Source organism: Kryptolebias marmoratus, linkage group LG16, assembly GCF_001649575.2.
Source record: "Kryptolebias marmoratus isolate JLee-2015 linkage group LG16, ASM164957v2, whole genome shotgun sequence".
NCBI lineage: Eukaryota > Metazoa > Chordata > Actinopteri > Cyprinodontiformes > Rivulidae > Kryptolebias > Kryptolebias marmoratus.
The window spans coordinates 24,816,662-24,831,142 of NC_051445.1; the positions used below are offsets into that span (position 1 = coordinate 24,816,662).

Here is a 14,481-nt window from a genome sequence, read left to right on the forward strand (position 1 = left end):
ACAACTGTCAAGTCAGCAGTCTTCCCCATGATTGTGTAGCCTATAGAACTAGACTGAAAGACCATTTAAAGGCCTTTGCAGGTGGTTTGAGTTAATTAGCTGATTAGAGTGTGGAACCAGGTGCCATCAATTTTGAACCTTTTCACAAGATTCTAATTTTCTGATATGATGAATTTGAGATTTTCATTTGTTGTCATTTGTAATCATCAAAATTAAACGAAATAAACATTTGAAATATATGAGTTTGTACGTAATGTATGAATATAATATACAAGTTTCACTTTTTAAATGGAATTACTGAAATCAATCTACTTTTTCATGATATTCTAATTTTATGACCAGCACCTGTATATATGTAAGAAGTTGTAATGTTTTAGTACGACTTTGGTAAACTACAAAGCTGCACCGCTTGCAGCATTAAGGCTCAGTTATAGTCGCGCAGGGCTCCGCGCACGGCGCTCGGACCTGACCGAGCAGTGGAGGCATTTATATTTGACGCTTACGTCGGTGCAGTATCCTTCTGTGAGTTTTGAACCGTTTGATTATCTTTGCGATCTCTCAAAGAGGGATCATAGAAATGCTGATACAGGTGAACCAGCTCCACTAAAGCACCAAAATCGTAAATTTAAATAGAGCGTGGCGCGTGCTGTCCACGCGAAGGTACAAAAATAACGATGCGCCTTATAGTCTGGTGCGCTATATATATGACAAAAATTAGAAAATGGACCATTCATTGACAGTGCGCCCTGTAGTGTGGAAAAGCACTGCACATTGCGTGACATCATTGTTCAAACCTTGGACATTAACTGTTAAAGTCAAATTGTTTGTTAGCAAAATATCCCATGAAGTACTGGGCAGATTTTAGTGGAATTTAACAGTGGATGTACCTCTACAACTCATTAACTTTTGGAGTCAGCCCAGTTCAAGATGGCTGCTACTTCTAATCAACCTTATCCAACACAAAATTGTCTGTAACTCAGTATATTTGACAAATATTGAGCTAAATTTGGTGTGGTAGTACCTGACATATTCCAAGGACTAACACATCTTGTGAGATCTTGCAATATGGCATGAGATCGCACATAATGTCATTTACAGTTTGACCAAAACGGCTATAACTTCAGCCTTTCTCATCATAACATGATCATAGTTTCAAACTGTGGCATGAAGGGCAGTGTATATATTATATATATATATTCATTCTTTCAAGGACTGCTAGATCTTTAATTCTCTATTAAGTTTAAACGTAATGCTTGTCATAGCTTTCTAGCTCTTGTTGTTTTTGCTTACAGGTTGCTTAGCTACAACATTTCCCACCTTGTAATAGGAAGTGAGCTGCAGTGCTTGTCACTCCTGGGCATAATAACCCATGGATATGGCAGATTCAGAGCTGGTATTAGAATGCAGGGCTCATACGTGTTGCTACTTTTTATTCCTCACCTGTCTTTGCTTTGTGCTGCAAGCAGGCCAAGGTGTGTGGAGGACATAATCATAAATCTTTCACACTGACAGGACATCCGTAACAGTCTTGTTTATTCCGATGCGGCTGGCGTCTCTGTTGCTTGACCCAGATGGGAGGCGACCTGCAAGATGTGGCGTTAAGTGTTCTGTCTTTAGTGTTTGAAAGAAAAAAGCGGGCCACAGACTGAGCTAAACGCAGCTCTGACCTTCAAAACAGCTCAATAGCTGCCTGTGTTCTTTGATGTTTGCCAACCTTAGCAAGACATGACTCATGTTTTCTGTTGCTTTAAAATTTAATCATGAGCTAATCTTTTGTATTCTATTTTAATGTTGAACTGTTTACATGTCTAACATAAAATAACTTAGATTTCTGTAACGTTATTGGGCATTATCACTAGATCTTTCCATCATCTCAGGAGGGAACTATCCCTGTTGTGTGAAGGTGCTTCCACAGAGGAAGGAAGAGGTGGGCCCTGCACTAGAGTTCTTTGTGTCTCTATAAAGACCTGGAGCTGGGAAAGCTTCGTGCGACTCTGTGAGGTTTTTCTTCCTCCCTCGTTCAGCTCTCAACTTACAAGCTGGCTGCAGATATTACACTGAGCCTTCTCTGGAGATGGCTGGATGAAATCTTTTCATGAAGGATGAGGTTTTTGTTGAGCCATCAAACTGCAATTAAAAAAAATGGGAAAATAAAGTTACAATTTATTTTCTAAGTTGTTTATTCTCATATAACAATATTTGTGTGCATCTTTTTGCTCGCATTTGCAAAACCTACACAAGCAGGACATCATAAAGGGGATGATGTTGACTAGGACCCATAAAGATTTATTTAATAAGTAAAGCTCAGCGTACAAACCTAAGTGCATTTATTTTGCTAAATGTGTCAGTAATCAACTCATATTCCCATCGTCTTATTCAAACTATGTGCTGCATTTATGACTTCCACTGTTTACACTTGACTGGAGCGGATGCAATCATGTTTGTTTGTCGTTTTTTTTTTTTTTTTTACATGAAGTTTCTCCATCATCGCTAATCTGTGAGAATACAGCAACTGTGTACAAATGCTGCCAGTGTGTGTGAGGCGCATCACCTCTCACAAACTGCAGCAGCTCCTTCACCTCACAGAAGAGACATTCTCTGGTGTTTATCATTTTTCTCCCTCTCGGCTGAATGAGCTCTTGAAAGGCTTCGCCAGTGTGCTAACTTTTAAACACATGTGCACACGAGTACACATACGCAGAAGCTCAGGTTAGTCTCCGAGTGCTGACTTATAAAACACGTAGCAGCCGCCTCACACACAGCCACGGTGTATAAGACAGTTGGTAACGTTGAGCCTTGTAAACACAAAGGTCTTTAAAAATTTAGCCCGGAGACACGAAGCTGGGTGGAACACATTCCTAATTAAGCTACAGCGAACTGAAGGCTTCACTAAAAGAAGTCTAAGTTGATCCACTTTTTTTTTCTCTAAAAAAATGACTGATATCTAACTGAATAACTATAACTGGCTCTAAAAAAGCTTACTGTTAAGATGGTTTTCCAGAAATTAGCTCACTGACTGGCAACTACTTTCCTGTCTTCCTGTAGCTGAACTCTGGCTGTTTGTGACCAAGTGGCCACGTTTTAAACAAACACTTTCAAAGCTGCATTCTTGGCCGTGCACATTATTTTGTTGCCCACCTTGGCTCACTTTGATCCCACCTCGACAGCCGCCCCCATGTTTGTGATTTAATCTACTGAAGTCCACTTTTGAAACGAAGATGGGCAGATTTGGACTGTTTATCAGCAGCAACTGGGCTGCACACTTCTGCAGCTCACGGGAGGAAGTTGAGAACGTCTCAAGACCTTCTGAAGACATTAAAGAGGCTCCCTTCTGAATACCATTCACCAACTATTCGTGTCCCAGTGAGATACCGCCTATGTGAAAAGATCATAAATGTAAACCAGTTTCATCTTACAGCAGCAGTTTTCTGAAATAAGATAATGACTCTTTTTTTTTATTTACTGAAAACCAAACGGTAGAGTAAAAACTTTAGCAACAACTAGTTCTTTCATCGAATTATGAACGTAGAAGATCAGTTTCATTATTCTTGTCAAAATGCAAAACGTTAACAGCATTAGTTGTTTACTTATCTTGATATTCTAAAAATATAGGAACTCATGGGAGTTGCTGGTTTTCCTTCAGAATCAATGCAATTTTTCTTTAAAGAAATATGTTTGTTCTGTTCCTTCCCAGATCAAACCACCTGTATGTATTTTTCAAGCAGTGGAGCCCGGACATGTACGGCGAAGGGGTCAGAGGGATGGGTCAAGAACCTGGGTTCATGGTTGTCAAAAAGAATGTGGTGTCAGAAACATCTGATGACGAGCCCATCACTGAGCGCAATGTCAAAGAATGGGAGGTAAGGTCTATGAGGACAGGTTTCCTCACCTGTCTTTTTCTGTGTCATATCAAACCCTCACAAACATGGATTAAAGTCAGTCTTTGACTGTGGTTTAATCCATAACCTGTGAAAACACAAGTTGTGTGCTATAATTTAATATATTAAGTGTTATTGTAAATGATAAATAATTGATTTGCTTTCATTATGCAGTTCATATTGTGACTGTGTTGTGTAGGTCTTATTTGTACGCCATTTAAACTGTGTAGTCGGCAAGCCTCAGTTTTGTATTAAGCGTCTGTATTTTGCACCTTTGTTGCACCACTGCATATTTTTTGGTTTAATAGTAAACCTTTGTCAATTTTCTGTCACACTGCAAATTATGTGTAAGATCTGTCCCACTTGCTTTGCTTGGAAATGTGCTTTTCTGAACTTCCAACCAAAGTGTTTTGCATGTTTGTGTAATTTTTTAATTCTTCTCAGCCACTGTATGGCAGTTTTTCATTATATGTTGTGTGAGTGTCACTAGTGTTGGTCAGCATTTGTCAAATTCATTTTCTGAATGACAAATGGCTAATATCACTATATGTTCATTCTTCTTTGGTTATAAAATACCTGAACAAGTGACACAGATGTGGGTTCTTCCTGTTTTTTTTATTAAGTTTTATTGTAGATACATAAAATGTGGAAGTAAGAGAAAAAAGCATAGACGAAGGTTGTCTCCACACCTAGATATGCTGCACTTCTCATACAGATTTGTGCAAAGTGGATGAGATCAACAGTAGACAAACGAAACCGTCTCTAACCCTGTGATTAATGAGAAGGATGCATTCATTGTGGAAAGAAATTGATACGATGAAGGCTGTGCTTTAAATTTTAATGTGAATGAATGATGTAGGAAACAAAGTGGACTGATTTGTTTGTCTGTGGACCTCTGAATAACAGAGGCAACATGATCCTTGATGTCTGATTAAGTAAACGTGAACCTTGATTATGAAGGTTTTGCATCAGGTGGACGTTTTAATTAGTTTTAATGTGTTTTTTTTTGTTACAAAGAGATTTTTAAAGAAACCTGATAATGTTTTTTCAGGAAAGGCGTTTTTTATGTCTCCAAACAGTTTTAAAATCGACAAAGTACAGTTTCTGGAGTAATGGTGTTACTGTCTCTTTAAATTCTGTCGGCCATGAGGCGGGATCATTGAGTCCCTTTTATCCAATGGGATGCCAGTTTCCGTCCCATCTCGTGTCGTCATTGGACCACAGCGATGTCACACAGGTCACGCAGCGCAGAGACCCGTTCAGATAAAGAACGCTTCTATTTTGGTCCCGCAGTCCCTCAGGTTTTATGCCAGTTGCCAAACTCCCAGTCTGTTTGTGACACGCGGAAAACTTAAAGGGTCCGTAATGTGACTTTTAGCTTTAAGCTCGTCCAGTGAGCAGGAAATGTTTTCTAGAAGGGGGAAGGACCAGGACAAACGGCAGACCCCTAAGTACACCTGTGTATGTCGCTTTGTTTCTGTTGTGTTCCTTGAATATAACGCTCTATGTTTCCAGTGATTGTTGTTAGCATGCTATGCTAACTTGCTATCAAAGCTCGTTAGCCGGCTAATTCTTTTCCCGGTTTGGTTTAGTTTGGTGGTTTGGAGTTAAATATGCTGTCCACTATAATATTCGTCAGTGGTGACAGTGCTCCCATCTGCCTGCTGGTCGTCTTGCCACCGTGTAAGCTAAATAAAAGTTATCAGAGCTACTGGCACCTTACTCTGTAGTAACATGTAACTTTATTAGCTTTTATTACCACACATTTACCTGAGTTATTACACAGTGCTCGGTTGGCTGAGAGGCTTACACTTAGCTAAGCTGTGCTTTTATAGCAGAAGATTTAATGGTAAAATCTAAATGTTTACTGTTTTTATTGATCACCCCCAGCTTAATAAGAACTATTATCAGTCTCTAGCAATTCCTGAAAGCTGGCAGGCTGTTTCCTAAATAGTTATCAGGTAAATTTGGCAAAGTAAGTCAAAAGCACGTGTTTTTTTACAAGAGGTTTAGTTATTTAGTTGTTATCAGCCTAAACAGAAAAGTTATGCCCTTACCAGTACGATGAGGTTATCTCACTGTTAAATGTGACTTTTATTAGTTGTTATTATAAGATATGTCTGCACGTGTCTGTTTATGACGTCTGTGTTTATCTCTTCCACATTGCTTTTAGTATGTGTCATTTATTTATTTGGTTGAAAAACACAGGCAGGAAATCCTCATGGAGTCTGAAGCAGCGTAGGGTGTTGTTTGCTGGAGCAAAGCCATGATTCGTGGGTCTGTCTGGATTGTATCTTAGTGAAATGATCATGCTGGTAACGGCCTCGGCAAGTTTTGTTGAATCTAATAGACCTCAGCTGTTGTGTGATTTGAAGACTGCTCGTGCTCTCATTAGTTTCCTCATCAGTGCTGATTTTTTGTGTAACCATAGGATTTTATAGCGGTGATGTTTACCACATTACACAAACATGCAAAATGACTAAGTGATCTAAAACACCCCTGTTCCTCCTCCTTTTATCTAAACTAAACTTTTAACACTGGCCTTCTGCCTGTTTTCCAGTTTGTTTAGTCAGACTTGTAACATTTTCCTTATTATAAAATCAGAGCTGGAACGGCACTGCTTGGTTTACTCTTTCAGAACCCATCCTTTCCTCTCCATGGCCAGAAATAAAAGCGGTCGAGTTTTATTGTTCCACTTGTTCCTGTGTTTGTACTGCCAGGTAGTGTCTCTGACGGAGTACCACCGTCGGATTGATGCGCTAAACAGTGAAGATCTGCGCTCGCTCTGCAAACGACTCCAGGTGCCCCGACCAGCCCAGTTTCCCACTCTCTCTGCTCTGCCCAGCACTCCCATCCTGCTGTCTGCACCAACACAGTCTGCTTTTAGGCTTCTGTTGCTGCTGATGTTACAAACTAACATAAAAATTACCTTCTTGCTTTAAATGAACATCTAAGGTTGAGTAGTTTGAGATCATCAAGTTCATTCAGAGTTGCACGACTAGATTAACTAGGAATGGCATTTGGCTCAAAAAATGTTTATCATTTTACCACAGATATGTTGTTTTGCTTGGAGCTCAGAGGTTTTCACGTGACTGCAGCCTTATCTTCGTGTGCCAGGCTTTCCTTCTTGGACTTGTTCAACACTTGTTGCATTTCAGTCCTCTAAATGAGTCTGACTTGTAGGAGCAAGTGCTAGCTGTTAGAGATGATGTACACAACAATGTAGGTTACGTTTCTGGCACATTTTGGGTTTTTTTGTTTGTTTGTTTTTTTTAGTAAGAGAATGAATGTTGAAAATGTGGCCTGTGTGAGGTCTGTATAGTGGCGAGAGTATGGTATGTTGGTGAGAGGGTGGAGTAAGACTCCCCTTACAAGATGAATGATGTTGTCCGAGGACAATGCAGGTAGGCGCCATTTGAATGAGGACTGAAACATGAGAGCCTCCCAGCCACCAGTGGCAAAGTGCCCCACAATCAGCCTCTGTTATCGAGAAAGATAAATCACCCACAGCAGTCGGTCGGTCAGAGAAAATGTAAAACAGTGAAGTGCAAATTATTCATTGGGTTCATTTCCTATTCACTTTGCATTCTCATCTCCCAGACAGCATCTCTGCCTGCTCTCCAAGTTCTGCCAAACCAATCCTGATCATCTGGCGTGGGAGAGTGGCAGAAAGATATTCAGCTGTCCTTATCAGATTGTTGGATTGTCATTGTGTTGCTAGTAAACACTACATCTATAAATTTGGGCAGGACAACTAGATTCAAATTCCCCAAAAGGATAAAACGTTTTTTACTTTGATTTTCTGTTGCTGAAGTTGGGCTATGATTTAAGCCTAGTTTCCCATGACAGACCAGTGCTCCTGAACCCTTTATCCATCTTAGGGTATTATCTACCTCAGCTTTTAGTTACTTTTTGTTAAAGCTGTAAATAAATGAGTTGAGCTTGATATATTAGTTAGTGTAATAAAAACAAATAAATTGTGGAAGTAGCTACAACTGAACCCGTTCAGCATCAGAAAGTTAAACTTCTGCTTGTCAGTGCACGTGCATCACTGACGCACTGTTTGCTCTTGTAGATTACCACCAAAGAAGAGGTGAACTCCAAGCATGGCACAACCATCAAAGCTGAGCTGGAGCCTGAGACGTTCAAACCCAACCTCAGGGAACCCAGTGAACTCCTGGAGGCCGAACAGATAGAAAAGGTAAAGGCTGCTGCACAAACCTGCTCTCTGCTCTCTCTCTCTCCCAGGGTTTTATTTCTTTCAGTGTCCGCACAGAACTTCGATCCATCTTCCTGGAAGACGCTGCAGCAAGAGCTGAAATTCTCCAGCTTGAGCCCTCTCCACCTGTTCTTGTTTTTAGGTTTTGTTTAAACTCTGCTCCCTTTTAAATGTCAAGATAATGTTTTACAGGTCTCTCTCGTAAATGAGACTACTGGTCTCAATGATATTACCTGTCTAAATAAAAGTAAATACATAATACATCCCTGACATACAAGATACAAGTTAATAACAAATGGCAAAACATGCTAAATGTTTATCTTTAACAAGTGCCCCCAAAAGATCAGAGCCTGTAAAAACTCCAGCTTTTATTAGAACATATTTTCCCAAGTACTGCCTGTTCCTCTGTGCTGTAGAGCCCAGTTGTTGTTGAAACGCTATTAAAACACACCCATGAGCCACACTGTTGCTCTTTGTCGCATATTCCTTTAATGTAACAAAATGGACAGCGTAGTTAGTTTATTTTAAGGCATAAGTGTATATTCCTCTGTTGCCGTGAATTCATCCACTGCTGAAAATGGTTCCCAGCAGTTGTGTTGTTAGAGTGGAAACAAGTAAACTTATACTGCTGCACATTTTAGCTACATGTCCACATGCTCCGTCTGTGTTACACCCAGTAGAAAACCAACATGCAAAATCTGAGGAACTGCTGGTTAGTTTACTGCCAAACATCCTTGCATGTAAATCAGCCATGGAGTTTACTTTCAGAATTGTTTTTCATCCGTGTGTTCAGGGACTACAGTAGGTGCAAACTCTGCAGTAACGTCTATGTATCTACCCATTAACTGTTGTTAGGTGGCTCAATAACTACATTCAGCAGAAACAACTCCACCTACAGAGGTGTCAGCATGCATTTCACCTGATGCCTCCTTCCAGAGGCAGTGAAACTAGTGCTGCGATGAACTAAACGATGTCAGAACTTTAGGTGAAAACATGAAGACGTTTGTCTTTTTGTGGTAAAAGTCATCGCAGGTGAAAATGCTCCGTCACAAAGATGAGTGTTAATGAGTCTTACTGCCAGCATTCAGCTTTCTTTAACCCCTCTGAGGACCGTGCTTAGAGTTTAGCCTGGACTAGGAGTACTGCAGAGTAGAGGCAGTTTGGTCCTCAACCTCCTTATGATTTCATTTTTCCCTGCTCACTGCACTACTGCTTCATTGCCACCTCTGAAGGAAACAACAAAGGGACCGATGAGTCACTGGAGAGTGAACAAAACAAATGCAGCTTATTGTACAAAGATGTTGCACTGTTTGAATGTTTTCCTTCATCTCTTGTATGAGTCAGTTCAAATGAAACGTATGCTCTGCTGCTGCTCCAAAGCCTCCGTTGGTCTTATCTCCCTCTGCGCCACAGCCTCCGTTAATCCTTCCGTCTGCCTACAGCGGGGCAAGCAGGCTCTCTTAGGAAGTGCCGGACCTCTCTTTCTCTAGAGGCTGATCTCGATGTTTCAAGCCCCGTTACTGTTCTTTAAACACCACCCGGTGTTAAAATGTCACCGCAGATGTAATTGAGCATTGGTGGCTGTGGCCTTTGAGTGTTTCAATTTCTTTTTTCTTGATTCCTCCAGCTCCTTATCGTCTTCTTTTTTTCTCTTTTCCTCTTCCACAGCTTGCCAGGCATCTCCCACCACGGACCATCGGGTACCCCTGGGCGCTGGCCTTTGGCACGTCGAAGCATGGCATGAGCATTAAGACGCTGTACAGAGCCATGCAGGGCCAGGACACCCCAGTCCTCCTGGTCATTAAGGACAGCGATGGACAGGTAAGCCCTCTGCTGAGGTCCAGGTAGGTCATGGTGCTGACCAGTCTCTGAAATCCCCCTCATCCTGGTTTGTTTGTTTGTTTCCTCAGGTGTTTGGTGCGCTGGCGTCTGAGCCCTTTAAGGTCAGCGATGGCTTTTATGGCACAGGAGAGACCTTTCTCTTCACCTTCAATCCAGAGTTTGAGGTACAACACTTTCTTAAGTCTGAAGATTTTGGGGATTCCATTAAACGTCACGTTTAGACGTAGCAGTACCAGTACATCATTATTAGTAATCATCAGTTGTCCCTTTTCATTTATCTCAGAAGCCTCTGACTTGTTCCTGTTTAAACTTTTGACCTTTTTGGTGTTTTTCTCTGTTTTTGTCCTAGTTATTTTTCTTATTTTTCCATTGCACATGATGGAGGGTGTACAACGTGTCCACTGCAATAACTGTCCATGTGAAACACAAACAGAGCCGTACGCAGTCATGAGGAATAAACACAGCATCAAATCAAACATTCTTGCCTCGACAATTGTTTGACAAAGTTATCTAAGTGATTTTGAGTAATTATTTTAGCCCTTTTAGTGTACATGATGTGGAGTCTTTAAAACTTTGGTCAATATTCACTAATGTGTAGATTTTCTAACAGCTAAACCTTAATGTATGTAAAAAAAAATAGAAATTAGACTCTGAAGTACAAAGAAAGTGAAGATTAGTCTTCTTGTCAGGTAGCTGTAAACGGCTTTAAAAGATCACTAATTAATATTTAACTGTGTTTACTCATGATTGTTTTATTTATCCACAGATGCCTATTTATTGTAAGGATGATAAATGTTTAAGTCGTCAAAGTATAGATGAATCACTGACCAGTTCGTGTTTGTACCATCTTTCAGCATCACTGTTAGTCCCTCCGTGTCGGCTGCAGCGTCAGCAGAATAATAACTGGATTCATGTTTGGCACTGTACCCAAAGGCCCCGATGAAGGAATATAAATTGTCATTGCTATTAACTGTTAAATGCGTGTTAATTCAGTGTAGTGGGTTGTGCTAAATGATCAGGTTTACCTGTTGAACCAAGAACCTGGATAGTTAAACGCAGGTGAGAACTGATGTTAACTATTATTAACCTTAACTTACTTTGCTGATATTCCTCTCTGGTGTCTCTCTTGATCCTTTGTTCGCTCAGGGAGTCTTTATAAAGCCTTAGATTGTGGACTTGGCATGCTCTGAAAGGTTTTTAGCTATGTTCTTTTAAAATTATTACTGTTCTGCTGTTAAAGCAGCACAGGTTCTTACCTGTTTCTTAAATATCATTAATGGAAATAATGTTGTGTAGAAAGGAAAGAAGATGAAGTTGTTCATTTCTCCTGAAGTGTTTCATTACAGAATGCTCATGTAGACGGGTTTGTCTCTTTTCTGAATCTGAAGTTTGAGAAAAATGGAGAATATTAAGTGCTGTCAGTTCATTGTTTTTTCATGACTGTTCTGCTGTGTTCTCTGTAGGTTTACAAATGGACAGGTGACAACATGTTTTTCATCAAAGGAGACATGGACTCCTTAGCTTTTGGTGGAGGAAGGTGAGTCATAAATCAACATACATAAATATGGTTGTAGCTGAACATTTGGGCTGCCACTAACAACTATCTAATCTTTGGATTAATCAATAGAAACAAGTCATTTTTCTCTAAAAATCTAAATCAACAGTTTTATTTCAGTTCATTTTAGTTTCATCAGCCATCTATAGCATATCCAGTTTACCACAAAATAAAATAAACAAATAAAGAAAGACTTGTAAGTAAGGGCGTACAAACCATCCTTCCATTTTCAGCTTGCTTGAAGTACTTTAATATTTGTACCTCCTTGTTCTGATCGTCTCATTAAACACTGTTGCAGCTCCGCTTTATCCACCATGATGGTTTGAAACTGTAACACATCCAGCCGACAGGAGCTCGACTGGCCTTCACAGTGCATACTAGTGCTGTGGAGAAAAACAGTTCTTACTTCAGTTGAAATGCTCAAGTTAAATTCATAAAATACATGTCGACTAAAAATATTAACGTCTGCAAATTTACATAATGGATGAAGGCAATTATGACAACAGGTGACAGCAGTGAATATACAGACTAAAACCTTTGTTTGGACTTTCACATGGTTGGTAAAGTTATATCTAAAGTATTTAAAATGTGTAGTTAAAAGACATGAGGAGGAGATCGGGTGCATTTGTTTTAACAATTTCTTCCTTTTAATTTCGAAAAAAAAATATTTAGAGAACTAGCTTGCTGTACAAATGTGCTAACTTTTATTTCTTGACTTGCTGAAACCATCTGTGGAGCAGCTTGTGGTTCTGTAAACTGGTAAACGTGTGTGTTGTCTTCTCTTCCAGTGGGGAGTTTGGCCTGTGGCTGGACGGAGACCTTTACCACGGGCGGAGTCACTCCTGTAAAACATTTGGAAACCCAATGCTTTCAAAAAAGGAGGACTTCTATGTGCAGGACATAGAGATCTGGGCTTTTGAATAACACATCGGTCCAACACAGGGAGAAAAAAAAACAACAAAAAAATAAAAAAACAAGTCCTGTAAAGGGCAAAACCTGGGAGTCCTCCTCCTTTAGAACAATGGCAACGTCCCAAACCTAACTGCACATCACCAGGGCTCCCCCGTCCGGAAGCCAGCTATCGGATGCTTGTCGTGCGTTACTACTGCAGTTAATACGGAGCTTTGTTTTTTCTTTGTGAAAAATTACCTTTGTGTGTATCTTGTTACAGCCTTGTGCAGCGTCTTTGCGGTGTAGGGGGAAGTGTGAGGAGAAGTCAGGGTGTGTCACCGGGGTGAAAGGAGGGCATCGGGGTGGGGGGGGACCACAGGGTCTTGCAGAGGGATTTCAGACCTCCTCTCTGCCAGTGGCTCAGGTTTGGGACCGCTGTGAGAAGAGACTACGGCCTCTGCGGGTTCTGATAAGGCATCAGAACTTTCAGCAACCTCTCGGACCCCCCTCGTACTTTGTTCATTCAGTAGGACGGTACTCACTGTGCTGTCAGATCTGACAGAAAGATCCGATTAGAGCGTGAGAGCTGAACACATTCCATTACTATTGATTGTGGAGTGTCAAAATAAGTGATCTGTGGTGAGTATAAACACACATCTGCAACAGGACATGACATTAAAACCAGAAGAGAAAAGAGAATCTTGCTGTTTGTAGTTGGGGGAGGGCAGGAAGGTAGTCTTTCCAGTCGCGTTTGGGGGGGTTTTCCACTGAGGCTTAACTTATTCAGTATTGTGTGTCGTAGTCCTCCTGTCGTTCTCTGTCATAGCACACCATCTGAAAGCACATCGCTATAACCAGATCACCCATCGTCGTATCGTTCTGTTCAGTGGGTGTACGTGTGAGTCCAGCTAACACCGGCTCCCCTCGTCTGGACGCCGGCTGTACTGTTCGTAGACAGTAACGTGTTGCAATAGATTCGTGGAATATGCAAATAACTGTCCTGTGACCTCAAATAACCCACAGGTCACGGCACTTTTGCCGCCGCCTGTCACTCTTTAAGGAGAGAAACTTGTAAAGCTTTTATGTCTTGATACACAATTGCTTCTCTGGGTATCATTGGAAAAGCCTGAGATGTGGTTACCTATTTTACATGCATATATGACAACTCTGTATCCATATATATGATTATATATGGATTTATATAATCATATATATAAATATATATATATATATATATAAATATATAATTTGCTGTTGAGTGTGACAGTGATATTTGTGCTGAGATTTCAGCTGTTACTATAAAATGTATATTACCCTGTAAATTAATGTTAAAATAGATTTATTCCTATATATATATATATATATATATATATATATATATATATATATATATATATATATAAAATAAAGTGTGGATTGATGGGTTGCTTTGCCACTTTAATCTGGTGAAAAGCATTGAGGCCAGGTCTTAGATTATCTTAGTAGTAGCTGTACAGTACTTTTCTTTTTTGTTCATAATAACTGTTAACTGTTAGTAGAAATCTTGCTGCTACAAATATCAACAGGAATATTCCCTAATGCTCTGAGGAGGAGGAGGAGGAGGATGACTGTGAGGAAGAAGGACGTGGTTAAACATGGCAGCAGGATTCTGTTTCTCTCCACACGTGGCCGTACGGTGAGTCGGACCAGGCACGAAGGTCGGCGGGCGGGCAGATGTGTGCAGTACCTGACCCTCCCTCCTGGAGTCCTTTCGGTCCCGCTACTCTGGGCTTCCACGCCAGTATTTGTGTCCATGTGGAAAATCACAGAGCAGAAACGGATGACTCTTCCGATAATGTCACCAGAGCAATGTAACAGTGATGTATAATTACCAATAAAGTTAAAGTCATTGTTGAAACTTGAGATTTCCCTTAATTTTAGTGCCTTGTTTTTTTTATTTTTTTTACCTTTTTGTTTGGTTATCACCCGCCGCCAAAAGGTGGGTGATATTGTTTTCGCCCATTTTTTGTCTGTTGGCAAAATAGCTCATAAACCACTGGATGGACTTTTATGAGACTTGCAGAAACTAATCATTGAATATACATCTGCTACTGAAT

At 40.4% G+C, this 14,481-nt stretch overlaps 1 protein-coding gene across 6 annotated transcripts in view; it reads left to right on the top strand.

Moving 5' to 3' along the window:
- The window catches only part of oxr1a (oxidation resistance 1a), a 210,160-nt gene extending 197,644 nt beyond the window's left edge, over window positions 1-12,516 (top strand). For 3 of the 6 annotated variants that reach the window (XM_017413195.3, XM_017413196.3, XM_017413198.3), the window contains 7 exons: window positions 3,695-3,860; window positions 6,599-6,679; window positions 7,954-8,079; window positions 9,766-9,918; window positions 10,008-10,103; window positions 11,403-11,476; window positions 12,283-12,418. In XM_017413195.3, the coding sequence (XP_017268684.1) occupies window positions 3,695-3,860; window positions 6,599-6,679; window positions 7,954-8,079; window positions 9,766-9,918; window positions 10,008-10,103; window positions 11,403-11,476; window positions 12,283-12,418 (832 nt within the window). Of the gene's footprint in view, window positions 1-3,694; window positions 3,861-3,893; window positions 5,340-6,598; window positions 6,680-7,953; window positions 8,080-9,765; window positions 9,919-10,007; window positions 10,104-11,402; window positions 11,477-12,282 lie in introns of those variants that run through there. The other 3 variants (XM_017413194.3, XM_017413200.3, XM_017413199.3) reach the window with 3 other exon arrangements.
- The last annotated feature ends 1,965 nt before the right edge of the window (window positions 12,517-14,481 follow it).